This window comes from Nipponia nippon, unplaced genomic scaffold (assembly GCF_047370975.1).
Source record: "Nipponia nippon isolate SJK-2023a ecotype South Korea unplaced genomic scaffold, ASM4737097v1 scaffold_5, whole genome shotgun sequence".
NCBI lineage: Eukaryota > Metazoa > Chordata > Aves > Pelecaniformes > Threskiornithidae > Nipponia > Nipponia nippon.
Genome location: NW_028262369.1, coordinates 31,731,448 through 31,756,440, shown reverse-complemented (window position 1 = coordinate 31,756,440; position 24,993 = coordinate 31,731,448). Strand labels below are relative to the sequence as shown.

At 52.4% G+C, this 24,993-nt stretch overlaps 1 protein-coding gene across 9 annotated transcripts in view; it reads right to left on the bottom strand.

Annotated features, from left to right (window-relative positions):
* Positions 1-5,405: 5,405 nt before the first annotated feature.
* Positions 5,406-24,993, bottom strand: part of EIF2B3 (eukaryotic translation initiation factor 2B subunit gamma) — a 108,525-nt gene continuing 88,937 nt past the window's right edge. For 3 of the 9 annotated variants that reach the window (XR_015698815.1, XR_015698820.1, XR_015698821.1), the window contains 3 exons: positions 22,725-22,828; positions 9,687-9,847; positions 5,406-8,923 (listed from right to left, as the gene is read on the bottom strand). Coding sequence is in view for 2 of the 9 variants with exons in the window: in XM_087732105.1 (XP_087588231.1) it covers positions 9,774-9,847; positions 22,725-22,828 (178 nt within the window). In the remaining 7 variants the exon portion in view is untranslated. Of the gene's footprint in view, positions 8,924-9,475; positions 9,848-9,950; positions 10,168-22,724; positions 22,829-24,993 lie in introns of those variants that run through there. The other 6 variants (XR_015698817.1, XR_015698816.1, XR_015698818.1 and 3 more) reach the window with 6 other exon arrangements.

Sequence of the window (24,993 nt, the reverse complement as noted above, 5' to 3'; positions counted from 1 at the left end):
TCTCCCAAGCGCCAGCACAGTCCGCCGGGCCGCGGCCCCAAGCCAGGCGCAGGCTCCCGGGGACCCTGGGGCTGCAGAGCACCCAGCGCTGGGACCCCATTGGGGTGGCCGGAGAGGAGGAGGTGCAGGGAGGGCCCCCCGGATGGACAGCGGTGTCGGGGTGCCCCCTGCCGCAGCCGGCACCGGGTGCGTCCCAGGGGATGCTGTGTCCCAAAGGGATGCCGTGTCCCAAGGGGAGGCTGTGTCCTGAGGGATGATGTGTCCCAAAGGGATGCTGTGTCCCAAGGGGATGCTGTGTCCCGAGGGATGCTGTGTCCCAAAGGGATGCTGTGTCCCAAGGGGTGCAGAAGGGAGGCAGCATCCACCACAGGGGATTAGAGACAGGGCATTAACATCCCTTAAAACCCCCGCGCATCTCGGTGTGCCCCACTGTGCTTCAGTTTCCCTGCACCTCCCCAACAGCAGGAGGCTGAAGGGAGGGGACAGAGGCTGGTCCCCAAGTCGGAGTCCAGCTGGTCCCCCCCAGATAGGGCTGAGGCAGCAGGGAAGGGATAAAGCCCCATCTCCGAGGCCAGGGAAAGCCCCGGGGAGAGAGCAGAGGGGTCCCTGCCACATCCCACCTGAGGTAATTCTCCATGGGACACGGCACAGGGGACATGGCCAGCGAGCCCCCAGCCCAGCACCACCAGCAGGACCCGGGGTCCGGCCGCTTCCCCAGTCCCCCGCGGTCCTAGGGGCAGGTGCGCCGAGGGGGCACGGATGGACCCATCCCAGCCCCGGGATTTTGGGGGGGCCTGCAGCAAGCAGACAAACAGACAGGGCTGGGGGGGGCTGGGGGAGAGGACGGCATCCCCAGCAGCCGTGGGGGGGTCCCGCGGTGTTTACAGAGCTTAAAAACCGCCTAAGCCCCGCAAGGCCACGGCGCACAATAGCGTGTGGACGTGGTGACACCGGCCGTCCCCACACCACCTTGGAAGACAGAGGGCCCTGCCACCCACCGCCAGCACCGGGATTAATTATGATAATGTAGTTCTTTCCCCCTTTGTCACCCTAATGAATGGGCCCCTTTAGGATTTTAAGGCCTTTGTTTGGTGCCTCTTTACTGCGGTATTGTAGGATGGGGACTAGCAGGTGGCAGGTCCCCAAACAGCTCCTTTTGTCTCCTTTGGGGGCTGTTTTGTGGTGGGGTTGGGGAGGGGGGTGCGAGGATGCGGGGGGGGGGGGGCTGCAAGGGGGCTCCTGGATGGAGCCGCAGGGCTCGCCCCATCACTGTGGCGCCACGGCACCCCACGCCGTGCATCGTGGCATTGGGGACCACTGGTCCCGGCCATGCCCCAAGCCGCCTGTGCCCCGGCCTGCTTGGTGGGCAGATGCCAGGAGCCACCGCCTGAGCTCCTGCCTTGATCTTTTACTGCCTGGGCAAATCAATTACCCGGCAGAAAAGTCCCTAAATCCCACCATAAAACCCGTTTAGCAGCCGCCGTGGCTCTTGCCGGGCCCTGGGCAAACCTCGCCCGCTGCCGGCACGAAGCTGGGAGCGATTTGATGCGGAGAGGGTGGGTAATCGCTCCTGGGGAAGGCTGGGCTGCGGCTGCAGGCACACAGCATCTCCCCACTCCTGGGAGGTGGATGGGGGCTTCCCAAGGATCCTGGCTGTGCTCAGACCCTCCCGAGACCCCCACAACTCCCAGCCCCTCTGCACCAGCCCGTCCCCATCCCCTGGACATGGGAGCAGCTGGGGATGTGCCAGTGCTGGGGACAGGCACAGGGAGCGGGGACAAGGCAGGGCGTGGAGGCATCCGGATGGTGATGCCCTGTGCCGGCATGGGTCCGCATGCCTCATGGCAGGGCCATTGGCCACACTCAGCAACTAGCCCAGTGCCACCACAGCGGTGATGATGGAGCCTTGTTCCCTCCCATGCAGCCACATAGGGGCATCTTTAATACCACGGGGACAATGCCAGCACAAGCACAACACCAGCACCGGGCTGAGGGACCTGGGGATGCTCAATGTCTCCCTGATTGCAGGCTGGGCTGGGAGATGCCTTCAAGACACCCAGGAACACTGGAGACCTGGGTCTGCTCTGCCAGATGCCAGGCACTGGGGATCTCTCCACCCCACGATACCTTCCCCACGGTCCAGGGGACCCCGACTGCCCCGTCCCCGCTGCCACGCAGGGCAAAGGGGCTCCGCGGGGAGGGCGTAGATCCTGGCCGGGCACCGCCGGGGGCTGCAAACCGGTGAGCAGTGGGGTGGTAAAACGGTGACAAGTAATTGGTGTCCCGGCCAGTCCTTTCATGCCGACGCCGTTTTATGGGTGAGGAAATTGCTTGTGAGTCAGGAACACAGGAGACAAATTTAGGAAGTGCTCTCTGAATGTGCTGGGGTCAGGCGCCGAGGCCGAGCGCTTGAAACCTGGGTGGCCTCGGCGCTCGCCCCGCGTCGTTCCCCCCCGGCTCCTCGGCATGGGAAAGCAGACCTTTTATCTTATCACTGCTCTTCCGCCGCCCCGGCCTCCCCCGCGCGGCCCCCTCCCTGCACAGCCGCTCGCGCCGCAGACACAATGCATGGCGGAGGCCGGCCCCACGTCCGCGACCCTCCGGGAGCGCCCGGCACGGGGGGCTGCTCCCACCTGCCTGTCAGGGGGCTTGGGGTCCCCTGCATCACCCTGCGTCCCCTCACCCCACGGCGCCTTGTTGGCCGCAAGGCCAACAAGGCACCGTGGGGTGAGGGGACGCAGTGTCCCTGCTCAGGGACAAGCACTGGCACAAGCTGCTGTGGCCCTGGGGACGCAGTGATGGGGGAATGTCAGTGCGAAGCCATCTGTACGCCATGGAGCAAGAGGTGCCTGCAGCCAGTCCCCATCCAGGCCAGCAAAGGTGCCAGGGCAGGCAGACCCCCGTGCCGCAGCGTTGCACCCCACACCTCTTCCCTCCCCACCTCAGCCTTCCCCGCGTCTCCTCACGCGCTGGGGAGCAGGTTCTCCCTTTTGTTCGTTTGCTACGGTTTTAATTGGGAGGAAAGGCCGCGGCCCCATTAAAACGCGCCTGAGTGCAGTTGACGGCTACCTTGAGCGCGCAGCCCCCATCCCCGGCCGCCGCCGAGCGCGCCGCATCGGGCGGTTTGGATGTATTTTTCTTGATCGCTGGCCAAGCGCTCTCTCCTGCAAAGCAGCATGTTTCTCATTTTCTGTAGGTTTAGCTCCAAATTAATTTGTAAGTGATCTAGGTTTCTTGTTCCCCAAAAGATACCTAATAGCAGGGGGGAGCTCCTGCCAACCGAAACGTCTCAGCGGGGTAAAGGAAAAGCAGGAAAAAGAAACCCAGGAACTGTGACCCCTGGTGGGTATTTAACAAGGTGTCAGGGTGAGGGATTTTCGGAGCGGGCTAAGTGGATGTGACACCGACCCTGTGGGTTGGGACGGGGCGCAGGGATGCTCTCCCTGTGGCGGTGGCTGCTGCTGCCAGGTCTCATCCTGACCCGGCCTTTGGGGGAAGCGGGAGCGGGGAGGGATGCTCAGCACCCTGCTACCTGTGCTGGCGGGTGCTGTGAGCCCTGGGGTGCGAGGAAAGCGGGGGGAACAGGAGATGCTTGGGGACGGGGTGAGCCATCTCCAACAAGAGCTGCTGGAGATGCCCTCGCTGGGGGACCGAGGGAGAGTATTTGTGCCCGGCAAGGGCTGCCGAAGCGCCGGCGCCTGCAGGGAGGTAGGGGAGGCCCCACAGGGTGGGGGTCCCCCAGGGCTGGTGGGAGGGGGCCAGCGAGCCCGCCGGGCGCCCCTGCTGCATGGGAAGCGGGCACGGTTTAATTGGGCGGGCGGCCGCTCGGCAGGGCTGGCTGCTGGCAGGCGGACACAAGCTCTTTTGTCTCCGCTCTCACTCCCGGCACCGGCTGGGGCTGGCAGGGCCCGGAGTGGTTCAGCCACCGAGAGCCGAGCTCGCCACCGGGGCAAGCAGCCAAACCCACCCCAGCTCCTGGGGCTGTCACAGGCCTTCGCTGCACGCGAGGAAGTGCCCAGGTGGCCAGCGAGGGTTCCCGGCTGATTAGGGGTTAGGAAATTTGTGGGAATCCCCGGCAAAGAGCCCCACAGCCCTCCCCATGCCCCCTTCTTGCCAGGAGAGCTAGTAGGAGCAGGCGAGACCCCTGCCCCCCCTGCTGGCTGGGTGTCCCCAGGGCTCCCAGGGGGCTGGCTGCATGGTCCTGGGACAGCAGAGGTGTGAAAGCACTCAGGTTTTTGCTCTCCAAGGCAGGATCTGCAAGGAGATGCCAAGGAGGGATCTGCAGCGAGAGCAGCCACCACTTTCAGATCCTGGCTCCTCTTGCATCCCCGTCCCTCAGCTCCGCTCAGATCCCCTCTGGAGCGCGGGATTGCTGGCGAGGGGGCTGTGCATCTCCCCCCTTCCCTGGCACCCTGCGGGCATGGTGGCTCTCCAAACCCTTGGGTGATATCCCTGAGGGTGGACAGTGGCAGGGTTGGTGCTGGCTGGGGAAGGGGGAGCCCAGGAGCCTCCTCTCCCAGACCTCCCTCGCCACGGGGGGAACATATTGGAAAGGACATTGTGGTGGGAGCAGGAGCAATCCCCAGGTGATGGGGGAGATGGCCTGGCCACCACCCAGAGGCAACTGTCCCTCCTCGCAGAGCAGCCCCAGCTCCTCGCATGGGGGGAGCAGAGCCAGGGCTGCCGGGTGCATCCAAGCCAGCCGTGGATCAGCGGCAGCCGCGAGCAAAGCGTGGCCAAACCCCTTCTTCCCGGCACCCGGCACCAACCGCCCCCTTTGCAAAAAGGCCGGAGCAGGGGAAGACGCTGCTGTTGCTCAACAACCCTGCGAGGGCCCAGGTCCCGGCTCCTTCCCGGTGCCGCTGGGAGGGAATGGTTGGGCAACGTGGCCGAGCACCATCAGCCCAAAGAGTGGGCACCATCACGGTGGTGAGGGACCTCTCAGAGGCGGTGCAGCCTGGTTGGGCTTGGCTCCCTGAGTCTCCCAAACCATCGTGGAGGGATTCCCAGCTTTCCTTGCCTGGGAGCACAGCTGGATGCTTTGGGGGAATCCCGGTGCTGGGGTGAAAATCAGAGGGAAGGGGCTGCGGGGCCGTTACCCACCGGCCATCTCAAATGTGCCCGTCACCACCGCCAGCATCGCCGGTCGGTCGGTCATCACCGTCCCTTCCAGCTCTCCCAGCGCTGGCAGGCGGCTGCGCCCCAGCCCCGGGTGCAGGTGTTCACACCGGCGACCACGGTCCCGGGGGACAGCGGTCAGCCGCCACCTTCCCTGCCTGGGGCGATCCGCATCCCGCCGTGGGGTTAAACTCCCCAAGGAAAGGAGGGAGGAAGATAGGAAAAACAATCACAAGAATTTGTTTCATGCTGCCTGGATCCCTCCCCACATGCAGCAGTGTTTTTGGACGGCCAATTTATAATCAGCAGTGTGGAATGTTGTAAATTAAATATTTTTAAACAACTTTGCTCTCTCTCTGGTTAAACATTTCAGAGATCTCTCTTTCTTGTCTGTCTCTTGCTGGGTGGTCCCTCCATTCGCCCGTACATCTTCCTCAAACACAATTAACCATTTAGATGTTGCACAAAGGAATAGCTTATGCATACAACACCAGTCGCTTGCTGCTCTGGCGCTGGGGGAGGGAGGCAAATAAGAAGGCAGCTTCTTTTATTTTCTACTAAAAACAAAAACAAGAAAATCCCTTTTTCCTTCCCAAACTATGCCATTTTTCCTTGAATTGTAAAGGCACCGATCCAAGCTCATCAGCTGTCTTGGTGCTCAGTCCAACAATCCCCTTGCGTCCCCCCTCCCCTGAAATTCAACATTAGCATTTTAAAAGCCTTAAACATACAAGTTTATTTAGACTCAAGCTCTCCCAAGCTCTTGCTTTCCGTATTTATATACACACGTATTTTAACGTATATAAAATGTCTGTCTATAGGGCCTGGAAGGAAGTTCTCGTCTGCCGGCCCGTCTGGGAGGCACAGGCGCGGCTGTGGACCTTGGCTCCCGGGAGATGGAGTGAAAACCGACAGGATCCAGAAATCAGCCTCCCCGTTGAAAGCGAGCGAGCCTCTGCAGGCCGGCTGCGGCGGAGATGCTCGGGGGTTTGCTGGGCGCTGGACCCTGGTGAGGGCACCTCCACGTCCCCAAATTAATCCTGCGGGTTGCCCGGCAAGAAGGGCTCCGCACCCTTGCGCTCCCCCCATGGCACTGGGGGGCTGGGACAGGGCATGGCGGGCAGCCTGTAATGCCAACGGACCCAGCCCCAATTGCCCGCTGCAACCTTCAGTCCTTTCAAACAGGTGACCAAAGGCCACAGGAATGGCCACATGTGCCAGGAGGGCAGCACTGATGGCCACCGCGGTGTCCGGGGACCGGCGGTACCCGGGGAGCGGGTTACACCGTGCACTGTGCAACGTGCGGTTGTCACAGCATCGCTGCTGGCACGGGTGGCTCCTCTGCGAGCCCCACCTGGGGCTCGATCTAACCCTGCCCCTAGCGAGGCACCAAGGCAGGGACCAGAGCCAGCCACCAGCCCTCGCTGCGGATTTGGGCCGGCGTGGAGGCAGCAAAGCACCTCCTGAAAACACTGATGTTCCCCAGACCTGCAGGGTTTTATAAGGAAAATTCTGGTCTCCCGGGGCTGAGAAGGTCCCACCAGCAAAGCCCAAAGGATGGGCAGGGCATGGTGAAAACCACTCTTTCCAGGCAGCCAGAGGAAGGAAAGCGAGGTGCAGAAGCCAGCAAGGAAGCCAGCAGGAGCAACACGGCTCTGCACAACAAACCTTGGGGACTGGAGGCAGTAAAAGAGCGGTAAGTCCTTGCGATGCCCAGCTCCAAGAGGTTCAGGAGCATCCTACTGCTAGGGCTGCACACACAGCGTCAACATGACAGGTGACGGGGGACCCAGACCTGCAGACTTGAGGCCATATGACCGCTCAGCCTCGCACTCCTCTCCCCTTCTTGTCCATGAGCTAAAAAACTGTCCCAAAAGCGAGATCAAAGCCTGGCGCAAAGAAGGTTTTGTGTCCCTTTGAACACTGCTGGGGTGGGAAGCCCACTGTCCCCGGGAATGGCTGGCTGCTCGCCTCCCCCTCTCGTGGCTCCACTCCAAGGCTGCCAGGAAGATGGGAACCATCCACTCCGGTTTGACTGCAGACGAGCTGCTGCCGCTTCCTGCAAGATGACAACAGTCACCTACCAAAGCAAACACGAAGGGCTGAGGGAGGAGCGCCACGGCTCTGGGTATCTGTAACCACCCAGCAAACGCTGTTCCCAAATCTGCGTCTTGCAAATGGGCTTGGCTGCACACATCCCAGGAAGGACCTCGCTGCAGAGCTGCTGCAAGTGGTGCGTACCGCTCACAGGAGCCTGGGCAAGGGGGCAGAGCTTCAGGTGCCCCCCTCACAGTGGGTGAAGGACCCACGGGAAGGAGTACGGGCCAGGCGTGTGCACACACCGCCGCTGGGCTCCGCACCCACGCCAACCTGCTGCCCTGGTCACAGAAAAAGCCTTTTAGGAGCTGCTGGCAGGACACCGCTCAGCGAAGCCCAGGAGCCGGAGGTGCTGCCAGCTGGGGACCTCGCTGGGCATCACGGCAAGCCTCTGCTTCACCAAGTGCAGGTGCAGCTTGTGACATGCCACCGCAAGAACCTTCTCGCATCAACCCCAGCTGTACAGCTGCCAAGGAAGCGTTCGGGACAAGCCTGTCCAGGAAGCACCAGTGTCTACAGAGCTGGGAAGCTCCACCTTTTCAGAGAAACGTTGCCTATAAAGCGCCGGCTTGGTGCTAAGAGCACCGTGATGGGCACGGCCTGTAACGCTCAGCCGCCTGGGTGTGACAGAGCAGCAAAGCAAGGAGACTTACTTGCTGAGAGGCGACCTGTTCCTCAAAGCCGGTGAGCAGCCCGTACCAGTAACACCTTCCCAAAGGTCTGTATGATCTAGCACCAAACAGTCACATCCAAAACGTCCTGGGAACAGAACTTCCTTTCCTTGGTCGTCTCCCCGATTTTCTTGAAGACCGTAATGTTTCACTCGCTTTGTAAAGTTGCCTGACTCAACCCCATCATCTGCTCACCTGATGATGACAGCGGCGTGGAGACCAGGTTAGATGAGGAAGGGTTAACCTCCCAGTGCCCGCCTTGGGATTCCTGAAGGCCCTATTATCCTGAATTATTTTTCATAATTACTGCCACACACGTAGACTACATCAAGAGTGAATCTTCACTTTGATAATTTGTGCTGTGAAATCTCACTTTGGGATCTACTTTTATCTCACACCAAACACCTGCAGGTCGTAAAAGGCAAAAAGGAAAAGAAAACGCCTCAAATCCCAGCCAGGTTTTCAAGTGTCAGAGAACACTAAATTAATGCTAAATTCTAACCGACACAGTAAAGAGCCCCCCGCCCTCTTCTTAAATTAGCTAAACAAAAGGACTGAGACTTCAACATATAATTAAGGCACAAGGAGGTAAAGCTCTAGCTGTTAAGTAAGGGGATGCGGACTTCTCAGAAGTTAAGATGTATCCTAAAAACAGAGAGGGATAAGGCTTTTTGTTTAAGCAAAAGGACCGGGAGTCGAAGTCCCTGCGGACCTCTCTCGGCTTTGCCACAGCCTTCTGGTAAAATGCAAAGCCAGGTGATTACGCTCCACTCTGCTTCTGTTTCTACACACCCAAAATGGATGCCTCGCTCCCTTGCCGCACACAGAGACGAGAACTCTCTTTAATTAACCTTTGTAAAGCCTCTGCGATCCTTGGATGAAAAAGGCTTCGTACCTTAGGAACATGTTTGCGCACATACGCACGGCAAAACCTCTAGCACGAAGCGGGAGCTGAACTGCAGCGTGTTTCTTCTTTCTGCAGCTTGTCAAAGGCCTTGAAGCTCATCCTTACCCATACTTTCCATTCCAATCTGGTCCTTTAAAGGAGGGATTTTGTTTATGAAACGCAGGGCATGTCTGGATTATAATCTCTCTCCTGTCAAATTAGCTAGGAAACGGTAATTTTCCTCGGGGGACACTGGTGCCTATGAAGCACACATTTATCACTTCAGTTAATGAAATACCATCTCGGCCAGTTGCTGTAAGCACCTCTGGATGTCAAACTGCTGGGGCAGATAAATGTCCCATTGAATCCTACTAGATTCTAATAAACAGCTTTTAGGTAGGAACTTGTGTCCAATTTCTAAACGTTAAAGAACAGCTTGTGTTTCAATCCCATCCAGGTGCTTTACAATCCTGGCACAACCCCTGACCACAAGGCTGTGCGTTTCACATTAGCACGCTCGACTCATCTCACAGACGTAGGTATAGTCATCCACAGATCATCTCGATGTGGGGAGGGACCTCTTGTCTGGGATGAGGATCAGCGGACCGACAAGCGAAAGAACCACCAGAATAAGGCAGAGAGCACCCACTGCCTACGCCCCAGCTCCCCTCCGCTCCCCCATCCCTCCAGCCCTCTCACATACTTGCTCTTGGGCAGGATTCAAAGTAACGGACCGAACTCAGCCCTGATGGAAACAGGTGCCAAACTCCTCAACTGCGTTACAGAAGAGGCGCGGCTTAAACACTTCTGTGCTATGGGGCAGCACCATGAGAGAGAGCGAGAGGAGGAGGAGGCTGGCAAAGCTGCTGGGCTGCAAAGAGCAGCCCGCATCACCGGTGTGTTTCACTGCCCACCTGCCGCGTCGATGAGATGCACAAGCAGCGTCCCGAGTGGTTTCTCCCAGGCTCGGGGATGGTGGTGCAGGACCGCAGGGACATGGTTTACATCGCAGGGAGGGCAGCGAAGTCGTTCTTTGGAGCGGGCACAGTCTGTGTGGTCCCCGCTCTCCCTTCTGCTGGAAAAGTACAGTGCGTTCGCTGGGTGCGCAGGAACCGATATTACCCAGCACAAACCCGCGTGCATCCCAATGAGGGGGGAGGGGCTGACGGACACACCGCTCTGTAAATACTTCTTTATTAAGACATAAATATAAAGCTGAACAGGAAAGGAGCAATGACAGGGTAAACCATGCCAGTACTGATCTGTACGGATGATCTTATGATGCTTGAACATCTGGTTCTGCTGCTGGCTTCCATAAAATCATCTTTAAAACCTACTCGGGTTATATCTCCATCAGCTGTTCGGTGCCCACAATGACTTCATTAACATGTTTGGCTGAAAAGAGAGCGGGAGGAAAAGAAGAGGAATTGAGTTTTGCAGCAGTGCTTCAGACCTTGCATTTTTCAAATCTGCAACTTTGAAACAAATGAGAAAAGCAGATTCTGGGGAACTCGAATACAGATTCGCTGCCTTTCTTTGGACTCCAGCGTCTCTCCGACAGTATCCCACACATATGGCAAAAGCCTAAACAACTGACTAAACATCAGGAGGTTTCTCTAATGAGAGTTTTCACATGTATGTGTCACTACTAAACAAGAGAGGCCCGACAGAAGTCACAGCTGCTGCTGACAGGTGTACACCTAGGTCGAGGCAAAGAACCATCGACATCCAACATGGAGATCTGACATAAAATTAAAGATCAGTAATCCAGCCTGACCCTAAAGTGTGCTGTGTGCCCTCAAACTGCATGGAGACTGGGGAGGAGAGGGGCTGCTCAGCGTCGGGGGGCCATCACCGAGGCAGTGTGTGATCCTCTCAGCAATCCCAACTCTACCCTGGCAGCTTAAAAAAAAGGGCTTTTTTTTTTTTTAATTTAAACCTGACTTGTCCCTCCTGGATTCGAAAAATCTGGATGGAGCCTCTCCAAAAGCATCCACGTGAAGCAAGGTCTCTGAGCACAGTTATCATCTCGGAGGGTAACGGTGGGCAGCCCACCTCAGACTTCCGTGGAGCAAATTTGTTGGAGGGGTGATTTCTACAAGGTCACTCCTTTGCCTGTTCCCAGGAGCTCTGCACAGCCCCAGTGGACACATTAACGTGCCAGTCCCTGCCCCAGCACTGTTAATGCACTGTACTGAAAGAGCCTTCCCTTTAAAATGCAAAAGCAGCTTGCCAGGGAAGGACTGCAAATAAGGGATCTAAAGCCAAAATAATAAAAACACGCAACTGAAAGCCCTGTGCCTAAAAAACCCAAGCATGTGGCCTCAGAGCGTGACACAAAGCCGGCGTGCTCAAAGTGGGTGTCCTCAGGGTACCATGGGGGGAGGCGGTGAATCTAAATTGCTCTCTGGGAGCTGGACACCTATTGAGGTGGAGCTCAGGTGGTTTGACCCATGCCCCTAGGCTCTCCATCTCCCCTTCTGCACATTAGGAATAACAATCAGCTGAGGGGCCTGGGATAAAGCATCGAGGACTGTGAGGTGCTGGGATACACTGATGGAGGCTGTGTTGTCTCCCACACCTTACGCAGCAGTGGGGGTGGATAGCCAAGGATGATGGAAATAACGAGTTGTGTTTTATTTATCCACCTAAAACTCCTCCCCTCAGGGGAGTGGATTTTGCAAGACTGCTGCAAAGCAACAAACATGCCACCTTTGGCTAAATGAAAAAATTTCTGGCAATCCCCAAACTGGCCGGGCCAACACGACGCTTCTCTTGGTTTAAAATTCAAGACATTACCTTTGCACCATGCAAACCATTGCTCCAGAAAAGGTTTGATCAAAAACTGCTCTCTAAACTTCAAGGAGTTTTGGACTGTGGCAGGATAATTTCCCACTACAACCCCGACCCCATGATCATATGGATCCTGCTGCCTCCTCAACCTGGGGGGCAGAGTTGGGTTAGCCACACGACCGCCTTTCAGAGACGCTTTATGAAGGCAAAAATAAGGAGACCAAGGAGCTGCTTCTCATCTTCAGCATCAGATCGAGTCATTTAGTTCTCTGCTCAGGGTATTTAGCGACAACTGAATCCTGGAGCCTCATGCTGAAGCTCGAAGCTGGAACGTGGAGCCCAATCTCCAGCACTTTGGGCAGGAGGAGCAGAGGTGGATGCAGGGCTCAGGAAAATGAGGGACTGACTGTACAAGTGCCAGGGGCAAGTGTGGTGTAGGTAGCACCACACAACCTCTCCAGCACAGCTCTGCCAATAGCCCCAAGTCCAGCCTTCAGCGCCTCTCTCCTCCCGTCCTGGACCCCACACAGCTTTGCCAAGGTACCTCAAATCCAACCTGCAGCACTTCTTGCTATAACATTCCTCACCCCCAACAACTTTCCCAATATATCTCAAACAGGCCCTGTAGCAACTCCTGTGACTCCATTCCTGAACCTCCTCCAAGCAGACTACCTATCATGTTGATTTCTGTGATGTGAATAAGACCCTGGCTACCTTCCAGTGAGAGTAATTACGTTATGCCTCTGCAGATTAAACATGCCTTCATCTAGGCTTATAAAATCCATGTCAATTTATGGTTCTATATATAGGTTATCTGTAGCAATACTTTTTAATAACGAACTTCTTGCTTCATTTCAGACAGCATCCTGCACTGTCCTGAACGAGCAGACGTGGGATGGGTCCGGTCACATACTTTGTTGCAGAGGTGGTACCAACTATTTGTATTTTGCACTGACATGCTTGTAGCTGCCTTATGGTATCTTGCATTTTACACCTGATGAGTTCAAAATGCTTTTCCAGAGTGGGCAAATAGGAGCATTCCCATTTTATAGATGAGTAAACTGAAGCGGCAGTGAGTTGAGGGAGTTTAAGTAGCCAAAGCCACACGGGAAATCAGAGCATGCATTCCCTCATCTCCCATTCCTCTGCCTGTTTTGTCTCCTCCTTGATCCGTGTGGCCCAGATTCCCCAAAGCGGTCACACACAGCCTGCCTGGTATGTCACCACTACCTCAGAGACTTGCATGAAATCACCAAACTCATTTCTCCTTGTACAGGCTAAAAGAAAACACATGAATGTGCCTGCCTCAAATCCCCAAGAAAGTTTTTAAGTGATAAAGGGAACGCTTTTGCTAGAAACAAAGCCCGATTCCGCACCCCCAGGGGATGCGATAGGCAGATAAGGATTCACCCTGCTTCCCTCTTCCCTTCCCAAAGCCCTCGTCGCAGAGGGAAGGGAATTCAGACTCCGCTGTGTGTGCCAGAGAGCTGAGCTGCGGATAGCGTTTCATTATCAGCCGTGGCTGCCAGTTGCCAGTGGCTCTGGCTGGTACCAGCAAGCTCAGTTCATGCAGAAACTCTGCCTGAAACTCTGGGGGAGGAGGGCGAAGTACCTCACATGCTTTGCTGTTCAGCTCCCTTCTCCTTCCCCAGCTCCCCATTAGGGATTTCTTACCAGGCTGCCTTTTATCTGACACTGGCAGGGTTACAGATGCATTCAGCCCACAGAGAAAGAAGAGGGATTAGAGAAAGGACTTTCAGAAAGCCTTAGAGTTGGACTCCGCAACCTTAAATCATGTTCAACTAGATCTTCTCAGATTGGGAGCATCTGGTGCTAAGCAAATCCAGAGCTGATCAACACATTCAACCTCCTGATTAGCACTTTGCTTCACTTGCTGACGCAGCCCAGCCTGAAGTCAGCCTGGGTGCTTGAACCGAGCGTCCACAGAGATTTTACTGAGTGTAAATCAAAAACCTGTCACTCGTTATATATGCGTTCCTGCTTTGGAAGACATTTGTTTACACGTACTGTATGCTAGCCCCTTAAAAACATACGCACAAGGCAAGGAGAACTAGAGAGCTGGGGAGCAGCGCAGTTTTTGGTGCTTGGCTAAAAACAAATTGTAATGCAAATAAACAGAGGGGCGGAAATGACTGCGCAGCCCAGCGCAAACCCCACCAGCGGGCCGGGGGCCGGGGACCCAGCGCTCCCCAGCCTTCCTGGCAGGTTCCTGCCAAGCTGCTTACAGAAAGGGGATGCCGGAGCATTCCTTTAAAAGCCATGTGAAAGCATCTCCTTGTTGTTTGCTCAATTAGCCCCAGACAGATTGCTGCTGCTGCTGCTGGTGGCAACGCTGGGTTGTAAAGGAGGAGGGGAAGGAGGGGAAAGGGAGGGGAAAAAAAAAAGAAGAGAGAGGAAAAAAAAAAAGGTTAGGGCCTAGGCCCAGGACCACCACGAAGTTCCAGCCCTCAGGGGCTCCAGAAAACGTTCAGTTTACTCACTCAATTACATACACTGTTTTATAAACCCTTTAAAATAAAATAGAAAACAGTCCCTGGCACAGAATTACTGCTCTATTATACAGCAGTGATGAAAGCCACTGCTGTGTATTTGCTCTCTTTAAAGCAAGAGATAGTTTAACTTAAAAAACTAGGCAGGGGGAGGGGTGGCTGCAGAAACGCATGCACGAAAACACGCTGTGGGTGGTTCCTACCACATTCACCCAGGACAGAAAGGATCAGAGAGTGGGAGAGAAGAGCAACTTGTCTCTGCAGTGATGGTTGGCCCTGGAAAAGCAGCCAGGTTGGGGGGGGAGAGGAACTAAAGGGGCTTAAGGGGATGGGAAGCAGCTGAAGCTTGACTTTGGGAGGCTGGAGGGTGTTTTAAATTACATGTAGAGATAAAGAAGGGAAGCAGGTGATGGGGGCCGATTTGTTTGTGTTTACAGAGCAGTGGGGCTTTCCAGTCAAGGCCTGCTCTCTTGCCAGCCACGCTTTACTTACGCGATCGCTGGAGATCAGGGGTGACCACGCTGTGGCCCCAAAGGCCAGGAGCGTCTCACAGGTTTCTCCCAAGCGCCACGTCAGCCCCGCTGTGCAGCCGTCAGCTGAGCCCGCAGGTCTCCAGGAGCAATGCTCCCCAGGAGCTGGGTGCCCAGCTGCTCCCAGGGGTGGGATGTGCAACGCGCCCCAGGGGCATTGGGAATGGGGCTGGCGGTAGCTTCAGGTAGATCAGCTCTAGCCCACAGCTGGGGCCTCCAGCCCAGAACAGGCGGGCAGTGAAGATCTCACTCCTGCCTCACACTCACCCTGAGCAACCACCAGTGCACAGTGCTGGTGCTCAGCTGGTTCAGCTGAGGCATTTCTCATAGTTCAACCAGTATTAACCCATTTGCCCTCAAACCCATCTGGGGAATAGATGTGTCTTGGCAGTGTAAAGGTAAAGGCAATGCTGAATTCAGTGCAGAGAGATGAATTTACTGTGGCTTGGAGCGGATGGATGGGGGAGTGAAGGAACTGGAAAGAGAGGTGTATGGGAAAGTGATCAGTCAGGGTCTTAGGAGAAAGGTTAGTCAAGGGAAAAGGAGACCAAGAGCTGGGGATGTGCCTAAGACAGCAAGCTCCTTGGGGAGGGGGACACACTTGGAGTCCTAATATTGGGGCAGAGTCCTAGCAAAGTGTTTAAGGAGTGGATTGTACTGATCGATGTGCTCCCATGGGGTATCACCACCTCACAGCAAACGCGAGCAGGGATCTCGGAAACGTCAGTCTGAAAGACTCTGTCCGTGCTTCCTGCTAAGGTGGCAGAGATGCCATATTTGCCTGGACACTGCTGCCTGCTGCGCTGGGTGCCAGTAGAGGTTCCTTTCCTTTCTCAGCATCTATTGGGGTGTTCTTCCTGGCTCTTTCATGTGGCTGAGCTCTAGCAGAGCACAACTGGTTATTTTCTCTGCGTGGAGCACGTAAAAATATTTCTACAAGGTTACGAACTGCTGCCTTATGGGTAGACTTCACAATCGACACGCTGCGAATGGGGCAGCTCGTTTAACCCGCTCACTTGGGAAGCCTGAACTTCCCCGGCTGGGAATGACAGCGTGCACAAGTGCGACAGTCCCCAGCGGCAGAGGGGAGGACAAAGCGTCACTGGATGGATATGCTAGGGAAGTTTTATGTCACTGCTAAGGCCAGAACTCATAAACCATTTTTATACAGCTTGGAAAAGAGGCTTACTAGGATCAGTTAGAAATGTAGTCACTGCACAGTCACTGAAACAAAAATGACAACTATTTAAGAGATGCCTGTTTTAACTGCCAGCAGTACCTTTGTCGTGGACACTCAGTAGTTAAACTACTTTAGGGAGCAACTCTTATGGACCTCTCAGTTTTGCTGTGAATTTACACCATTCCTACATCATCTCCAGCTCATCTTGCACCCTAGTGCACAATGTACATGTGTGCACTGTTTAGTCTGTGTCTGTTCTTCACAAGCTTTCATAACTCCCATCTGCACTGCAGCATGCTTTCTGATCCCGACCTTGTGTCGTGCTAAGTGTTTTCACTTCCTGAAGACTTCACCAGGAGGTACTCAGCATCTTGCAAGCGCAGATGCTCGCCCCTACTTGAATGCAGCGAGAGCATCAGAAAGTCCCTCAGTTCCTTCCTGTCCCTATCCTGCTAAATCTTGGCTGGGGCGAAGCGTCCTCACAGGCAGTCACCCATTCATATGTGGAGGTTTCATAAACTGTACCTGCCTTCAGAGGATGACATTAGAGAAAAATGTGCTCTTTGGCCCTCATTAAAATAAAACAATCTTACTCTGTTTCATTGAGAAGTCCTAGGACTCCAAGCTTGGAACAGGACTTGGAAAATGATTGGAAACGGGAGCCAGTCCTTACTGGATATGTGCCTTTTTCTGTTCTTGTGAGAAACCACACAGTTTTGGCTACGTGATAAGCCTCTGGGAAAAAAATCTCAGTTTGCACATGTTCTCAGGAGGACAGCTAAAAGCTCCAGAGACTCCGTCTGCAGTGAGCACTCTCGACCATGGAAGCGCAGGAGGAAGGCAGGGCTTCCCCCACGCTTGTATCCCTGCCCTACGGAGCAGTGCAGCACTCGGCACAGAACTGCTTCCCTCCTGTGCCCAGAATGATCCTGCCCGGGCACGACGGCGACAGTGGTACGGAAAGGGATGCAGTCTGACTCAAAGCAGTCAGGGAGCAAGTGCCAGATGGGAAATGGAGCATGGGACTGTTAGGCAAGGGGATTGGAAATAGTAGCTACGGTCAGACCAGAGGAGGAGTCAGGTGGGTGTCTGGGAATAACCAAGTAAGAGAGAAAAACAAGAATCTCTGTGGGACAAAGACTAGAGGAAAAAACAAAGAGAAGGCTGGGAATGGGATGAGACTGGTCCTGGGACAAAGCCATAGCAGGGAGCTGTGAAGCAGGAGTCAGGATCACATAGGACACAGGTGATATAGCTGGGGCCCAATGGCTGATGCTGGGGGCAGGAGCAGTAAAGCCTACAGTAACTAAAGCCTTCTCCTCCCAGCACCAGGAGTGGATCTCAGGGCTGCTGACACCCATGGGCATCAGTGAAACCTCCTGGCAAAGAGTTTCTCCTGTCCCATTGCAGATGGGGCAGCTGAAGCACCAGAAAGCTCTACAATGAAGTTCAAGTTTCTGACACTGCTAAGGATCCATGCAAGGGACAACATCATCCCGTATAATAAAACTGGTTTTTTTTCAGTGGACTGAACCTTCCCTCCCAACATTTACAAAGCAAATGCTAAGGCTAAAATGTCAAGTCTCTAATAGCTAGGAAATGCCACGTGTAACATGCAACTTCAGCACTTAAGCTGGCCAGTCCAAATGAATGGGCGGATGATCAGAATCTCCCTGTCTTTCAGGTCTCTGTAAAATAGGAGGAAAACCCAACCATGTTCATACTGAGGATAAGCAAATGAGGTTGTTTACAGTTGTGAAGCATTAAGATGACAAATGTTGCTGGAAGGCCACAGAAAGGAAGGATCTTGTCTCTTGCATAGTGTAATTAAGGTTTCAGACACAAACTGAAAAAAGACAGGAAAATGAGGCATATGGAAACCCCCCACATTCAGCAAGTACTGCTCATTCTCGGTGTTGACTGTGTCAGGACACCAAGGAAAATAAAAATATATGGTGGCAAAAAAACTGCACAGGAACAAGCACAGCGAAGTCTTAGTCTACAGCCTGGTCACAGAGATAATGCTACTACTAAGTATGTACTAGGATACCAAGCTAGGATTACATCAGCATCCTGGCTGCTAGTATTTTTTCCCTTTCTGGACGTATGCTTTGTGGCAGCAACGCTGCTGTAATGCACTTTTTGGGTGTGCAATGACTCAAGCTGTTCCCAAACAACATTGGCTCCTTAATATCAAACGCACATAAAAGTTTCCTGCCTCAACGACAACAGAGATGAAGGCAAAAGATACGATGGTGAGTTTTGTGTAAATTTTGCTAGTTTTATCCTATGTGTGTGTCTTTACCATCTCTGCTCTTGCTGTTGCTTTGAAGAAAGGTTAGGCCACTTTACTGTATATGCCTCTTCCTGGCTAACCTGTACCAGATGTATAACGTACTCCCTGCTGAATCTGGCCTAGAGATTCCTTTGGGAACTGAACTCACTGACTCTGGGGCTCATCTGATTCCTTGACTGGCCCACCACCAGCACTCCCTCTCTCCAGTCCAACTTCAATGTGTGCGTGCTGCTTTTGAGCTCCTCTTTAAAAATAGGTTCATCAAAAAGGCTGGAGCATGATCCTAATAACTGTCTTTGAAACGGTGATTGAATGCTCCGTGCAATTAAGTTCTTTCAGAACTGCTGCCTGCCATTTCCTATCCCTTTAATAATTACCTCCTTTTTCTTAGGTACCAACATGTTTTTCAAACTGCTATCTGCGTGAGGTAGCTTTCACAAAGCCCATCTGTTAATTCCCTGCTAGCAAATTCCTTAAATTAAAGTATCAAAGAGGAAGGAAAGTGGATGCTTCCTAAGCATGGTAATAAAAGCAGTAGGAAGAGAATAGTATGGCTCTCAGGAGGCATGGCTTGCAAATCATAGAATCGTTAACGTTGGAAAAGACCCTTAAGATGATTGAGTCCAACCGTTAACCTATCACTGCCAAGTCCACCACTAAACCATGTCCTCAAGCACCATGTCTACCCATCTTTTAAATACCTCCAGGGATGGAGACTCAACCACTTCCCTGGGCAGCCTGTTCCAGGGCCTGACTACCCTTTCAGTGAAGAAGTTTTTCCTAATATCCAACCTAAACCTCCCCTGGCGCAGCTTGAGGCCATTTCCTCTCATCCTGTTGCTTGTTACTAGGGAGAAGAGACCGACCCCCACCTCGCTACAACCTCCTTTCAGGTAGTTGGAGAGAGCAATAAGGTCCCCCCTCAGCCTCCTCTTCTCCAGACTAAACAACCCCAGCTCCCTCAGCCGCTCCTCATAAGACTTGTGCTCTAGACCCTTCACCAACTTTGTTGCCCTTCTCTGGACACGCTCCAGCACCTCGATGTCCTTCTTGTAGTGAGGGGCCCAAAACTGAACACAGTACTCGAGGTGCAGCCTCACCAGTGCCGAATACAGGGGCACTATCACCTCCTTGGTCCTGCTGGCCACACTATTCCTGATACAAGCCAGGATGCCATTGGCCCTCTTGGCCACCTGAGCACACTGCTGGCTCATGTTCAGGCGGCTGTCAACCAACACCCCCAGGTCCTTCTCTGCCGGGCAGCTCTCCAGCCACTCCTCCCCAAGCCTGTAGCGTTGCATGGGGTTGTTGTGACCCAAGTGCAGGACCCGGCACTGAGCCTTGTTGAATCTCATACAGTTGGCCCCAGCCCAACGATCCAGCCTGTCCAGGTCCCTCTGCAGGGCCTTCCCACCCTCCAGCAGATCGACACTTCCACCCAACCTGGTGTCGTCTGCAAACGTACTGAGGGTGCACTTAATGCCCTCATCCAGATCATCAATGAAGATATTGAACAGGACCGGCCCCAATACAATCCAGAAGTTTAGTAAAACTCCATACCTTGACTTTAAGAGGCACTTAAAAGTACCATCTCTGGGCAGTGCTGTGATAGGGCTGAAGTCAACGCGGGACTGGGATGTCATTGCTGAGTTACCTGGCCCTCCTGTGTCTCTAACTTTCCTTTCAGGTTGAAAATAATAGGCTGCATCTGATCTACCCCAGTAACCAGTGTTGGAGTGTTCCCTCTATTTAGGTGTCCAGAGCTTTGCCAAGCCCATTATTAAGTGATGAGGTCTCCCACCATGTCCCCAGGGAGATTATCCCACAGCCTACCAGACCACATCATTAGGAAAACGTTCCAGATAGCCAACCTAAACTGTGTTTAATTCAATCCCATTACTCCCAGCTGTACCATTTGGACCACCCTAAATATGCCCATATTCTTCCGCAGAAGGAAAAGGATGAGAGCTGGTTTGAGTTACGTTTGCCTATCATTTGTGGTAGCTGTTCTCCTGCCATCCTCCTTGCATGGGACTGGAGTTCATTTTATGAAAGGAGGTCAGTGCACCACTGGCTCAAAGAGCTCTTGTACCCTGAGCCACCTGGGCAGTGCGGCCAGGACTCATATGGCAGAGCAGGGAGCACACAGCCAGTTCTGCAGCAAAGTCAACTGTGGGATTTACTTGGGGCTGTGTAGGATGATTCAGGGATATTTCTACCTTTGATGAATCCTGGCCGATGCTTTGGAATAAGGGACTGCTGTATTTTTATTTTTTTAATGTTTCTGGGAAGGTGTATACAGCTTTGCTGAGGAGGTTTCTAGCATGTAACTCCCAGACTAGGGTCAACAGCCAGCTGCTACTGCTTACGTCTCCTGAAATGTGATCAGCTTGCAACAAAAGGTGGCTCCAACCCAAGAGAATTAGTTTTTTTCTAACCTGGCCATGGAGGCTTGAGTTTGAAGAAGGAAAAGTTACCAAACAGAACAACACGGCCAAAGTCTTGATGAAAGGGAGAATATGGAAACAGACTTACGGGGCCACACCAAAAGCTTGGCACAAGATACAGGAAGTCTTGGGCAGGGGAAAGGAAGCCATGGCATGCTTTCACAGCAAAAAAGAGAGGGCCCAGTTTACTACGGGACCAGCCAAGGTCAGAAGAGACATGCTGGGCTGGAAAGACTCCACAGTTCAGGAAATAAGTCATGAACTTCGCAGACAGATCCCAGACCACCGAGGAGAACCTGACCCCCAGCCCAAAGAAATTCCAGAATGGTTAGGAAACTGAGGCAGGGAAATGAACTGAGGCTTTATTATTTTTTCTTGCTCAGCATAATGGTGTATTCATAATCTACCTGAATGTGTCTTTGGCAATGTCAATCATACATTTCTGAACAGTTTAACTAGGGGGCTCATAGACTCATTAAGAAGTGGGTTTAAGCTTCGGAAAGGTGAGCAGTAGAGTCTACAAGAATAGGCAAATGAACCATGGGTTACAGCTCTGTTATTCTCCCTGCAAATGCATCTACAGACCCTGAAAAATATTCAGACAAAAATGACAAAGACAATCAAGAAGAAAGAACAGTTTCCATACTAAAAGCAACCAGACTAGGGTCTGCACCCTGGAAGAGACTACTGAAGCAGATGTGAGCGAGGTCAAAGGGTGATATTTCTGTTTGATATAATCTACTAAAGAAATCAAACATATTCCTATTTCCTAAAATATTAGCTAAATCTACACCCCGTCTCCTCATAGTTCACATTGCAGGTTAACAGCCAAACGTGACCTGATTCAGCTCTCCTCGTGATTCATGCAGATGTGTAGATGTGGGCCTTAGGGACATGGTTTAGTAGTAGACTTGGCAATGTTAGGTTTACGGCTGGACTCAATGATCTTAAAGGTCTTTTCCAACCTAAATGATTCTATGACTCTGTGATTCTGTGCTCAGGGGAGGACACAGATGGAGGAGTATCACGAATAGTACAAATCTTCAGTGACTGGGAGGCAATGAAACCGCAAGGGCCACTGATTCAGACTGATGTGACGGGCAAAGCCATGAGTAGGCACAGACGCTGGTATACAGGGACCAAGACCACAGCGCACGGAACACTCACTGAGTGCTTCCTACAGTATCTGAGGCTTGCAACTGCAAGATCAATACTTTGTTTTCACGAGTCTTTTTTACTTTTAGTTTCAATCTAAAGGAAAATTTGTCATATGCATAGCTGACAATAGGTTACGCTATACTACATGAAGTGCAAACCCTGCTCTGTGTCAGGACGCTTACAATTGGGAATCCACCCATAAAGACAAAGCGAGCAAACAAATCCTGATCTGACTAAATAACTTCACATGGTGCCTGCAAAGGAACTCACTTTTGTCCTCAGTCCACACCCTAGAGCAGGGATCTGCCAAACCCCAACTATAAATATTCATTAAAAAGCCCTCTGCTTGGGATGCAGTCACTGAGACAGCCATTTCCTGCCCATTATCTCCTCGGGCAGGAAATCAACAGTTCCACTCAGGCGGTTACCACCGAGCCCTCGCCGCGCACGCTTCCACTGGACGGCTTAACTTTGCCCAAATGAGGGCCACGTGGTTGTGAAAATAGCATTTCATAGCAGTAAAGCAAATCTGAACGTAGCTGCCCTTGCATTTAGTACTGAGCACGGCAGCTCCTAGTATGATATTCCACCTTGAGCTTTTCCTTTGAGCAAGGTGAATGGGAGCACGCTGGCACCGTGGGTTGATAGCATCTATAAAGAGAAGGATGTCTGTGTGATCAATGATTTGACTGCATCACCCCTGACCCTGACAAAGATTACTAGTTGTCCTTCTGCTGAGGACAACTTCAGGCTGATCTAATTGTGGTCTCTGGGAAAAGACTGTCTCAGCACCCAATCTCGTTCTTTATAACAACAACAACAGAGCTTTTCTGCCAACTTCAGAGGAGCAAGTCCCTGAGCTAGTCTTATGCCAAGAAGCTGTACTTTCCATGAAAAACAAATCCTAATATTATAGGACACGGCACTGTAGAACTGCCACTGTTTACTGGCACTTCATGAAGAAGCAGGAGTAAAATCTCGAGGAAGAAATACTGAAAATGATTACAAATGCACTGTAAATACACCTCCTGTACTTACCTTTCGTTTCCAGTCTCTGATCACTTCCAATCAAACAGTCTTTGATGTCTGCACCCTTCTCTATCACGGCGTTATGACAAATAACACTGCCCTGAAGACAGCACCTACAACATAAACACACAGTAAAGCAAGAAAATAATTTAAAATGACAGGTACAAAACAAAGGTATCTACTGGAATATCTAATGAGCCTGTGACATGATCCTGTACGTAGGTTCAGTTCTGCTCTTTTCTCAAAAACTCCACTATTCTTCTCCTGATCCTCACACCCAGTTGCTGGAAAAACTGAAATGCCAGCTGTCAGAATGGGTTTGCAAAAAAGAGTTTCCAGTTTTACCTCCTGTTAGAACAGCTTTCCTCTCTATTTCCTTAACAGAATAAATACTGCCAGAGGATTTCATAGACAGGACACTGGCCTGGGACTTGGGACCTGGATCAGGTCTCATATTTTCCACAGACAGTCTGGGTAACTGTGGGGGTGGCTTCTCTGCTCAGCTCCCCAGTTAAAAAGAGGAGCAGCAGCCCAGTCCTTCCTTGTGAATTTTGCTGAGAATTTTCATATGTTCCAGCTTGTCAGGCTCTAAGAAAGGGTGCCGAGAAGGGGCAGATCAATACCTCAGCCAGTCGGCTTTGTTCATGTTACATTCAAGCACACAAACGTGATTACTCTGCAGTACTGAACCGATGAAACCCACACTGGATCTGCTCTACCTGCCTTGGACATCTTCACACTGATGTAGCCTTTGACACCACAAAGTCTGAAATGCTACATAGGATGGAACTTTAATAGAAGTCACCTTCTTCCCAAATGTATTTGAATCTGTGATAACCAGCTTTCAAATCTGCTGATCTGATTATCCAGATAGGAAAGAAGTTCAGAGTCCGAGTGCTGGCTTCATATCTCCTCTGCTGAGAGATGCTGAGTGAGTTACTGCATTGGTCAGAGCCCCTCCATGCAGTAAAATAGAAGTTGTGAATCTTTACTAGTATCTGTGATATGTCCTGAAATGCTGTTCACTCAGCATCATGAGTAGTGTTAAATTGTATTAAATGTAGTTTCTTTCAAAGCTACAGTGGAAAAAAATAGCTATGATGCAAATTATTTGTTTCCTTATTTTCACATGTGCAAAGATAGGTAGAAGTCATTGAAGGACAGAAAATTTGAAGGCACCTAGCTAAGAAGTGTCAAAAATACTAAGTCTAACACACATCAAAACCAGCTCATTGGGAGGAAGGTGTAAGTGAGATATATAACCCCCGAGAGATGCAGGTAATCTGCTCCATCATATTAATCCTACTGTGAACCATGGCGTTTCGTATCTTCTCCCTAGTATTTCTGCTAATATTAACTACAACAACTGTGGATATTCTTGCTATCCTCAGTCAAACAGCTGATCTCTGCCTGAAATTTTTGGCTTCAGTGACTTTCTGCATGGCGAGTTCCACAGTTTAATGACCTGCAGCCATTCCCCACCTTGGTCACAGGCGTCACCACTACTCACTGCACTAGTGAAACACAGCTGCCCTGCAAGGTCAGGCTGGCTCGTGGACAGAATTGTTGCCCTGGAGTCTGAACTAACAGCATAGAGGGGTTTTGGTATCAGGTCAAGGCCCTGAGCCTCAATTCTGCATTGAATGGAGAGCTAGGCAGCTGTGGTCCTCAGGAGAAGAGAGAAACATCAGTCCCCACTCCAGACTGCCAATCCTAAAATTAATTCCTAGTATTTTCCTGCTTACACTTCACTATTATCGAGTATACAGAATTTGCCATTAAACATATTACTGTTGCTTGTGTGAGTCAGAGCAGAAACCATCTGCCCTACAAAACCAGCATTAATTCTGCAGGAGTAAAAGCAATAAAACCGGACCTCAGCCGCAGTGGTTAGCAGTTATGACCCCCCCTTGAATAGACTGTCCCCTCTGCACAATTATTCTTTTAACTCGCTTGAACTCCCCCTCCTCTGACCTATAAGGAGGCAATATGAGCAATTATGCTACAAGTAACCAGCTCAGGTTGCCTTGGCAAGGTTTTTACTAACATGTTAATAAGATAAAAAGCGGCAAAGATACACAGCAGACCCCCGCCTGCCTTTGCTCTCACACTGTCACGATCTGCTTCCTTTCCAATAGCTTCGCGTGCCTGCGCGGTGGCTCCGGCCATCGTCTTGCGCGACAAGGGTCGCTGAGAGCGAGGGCAACTCTGCATTTGCAGCCGGGCAAGGGAATGAATCGGCGGAGGGAGGACTGCCCACTGCTGCCATCCTGACTTG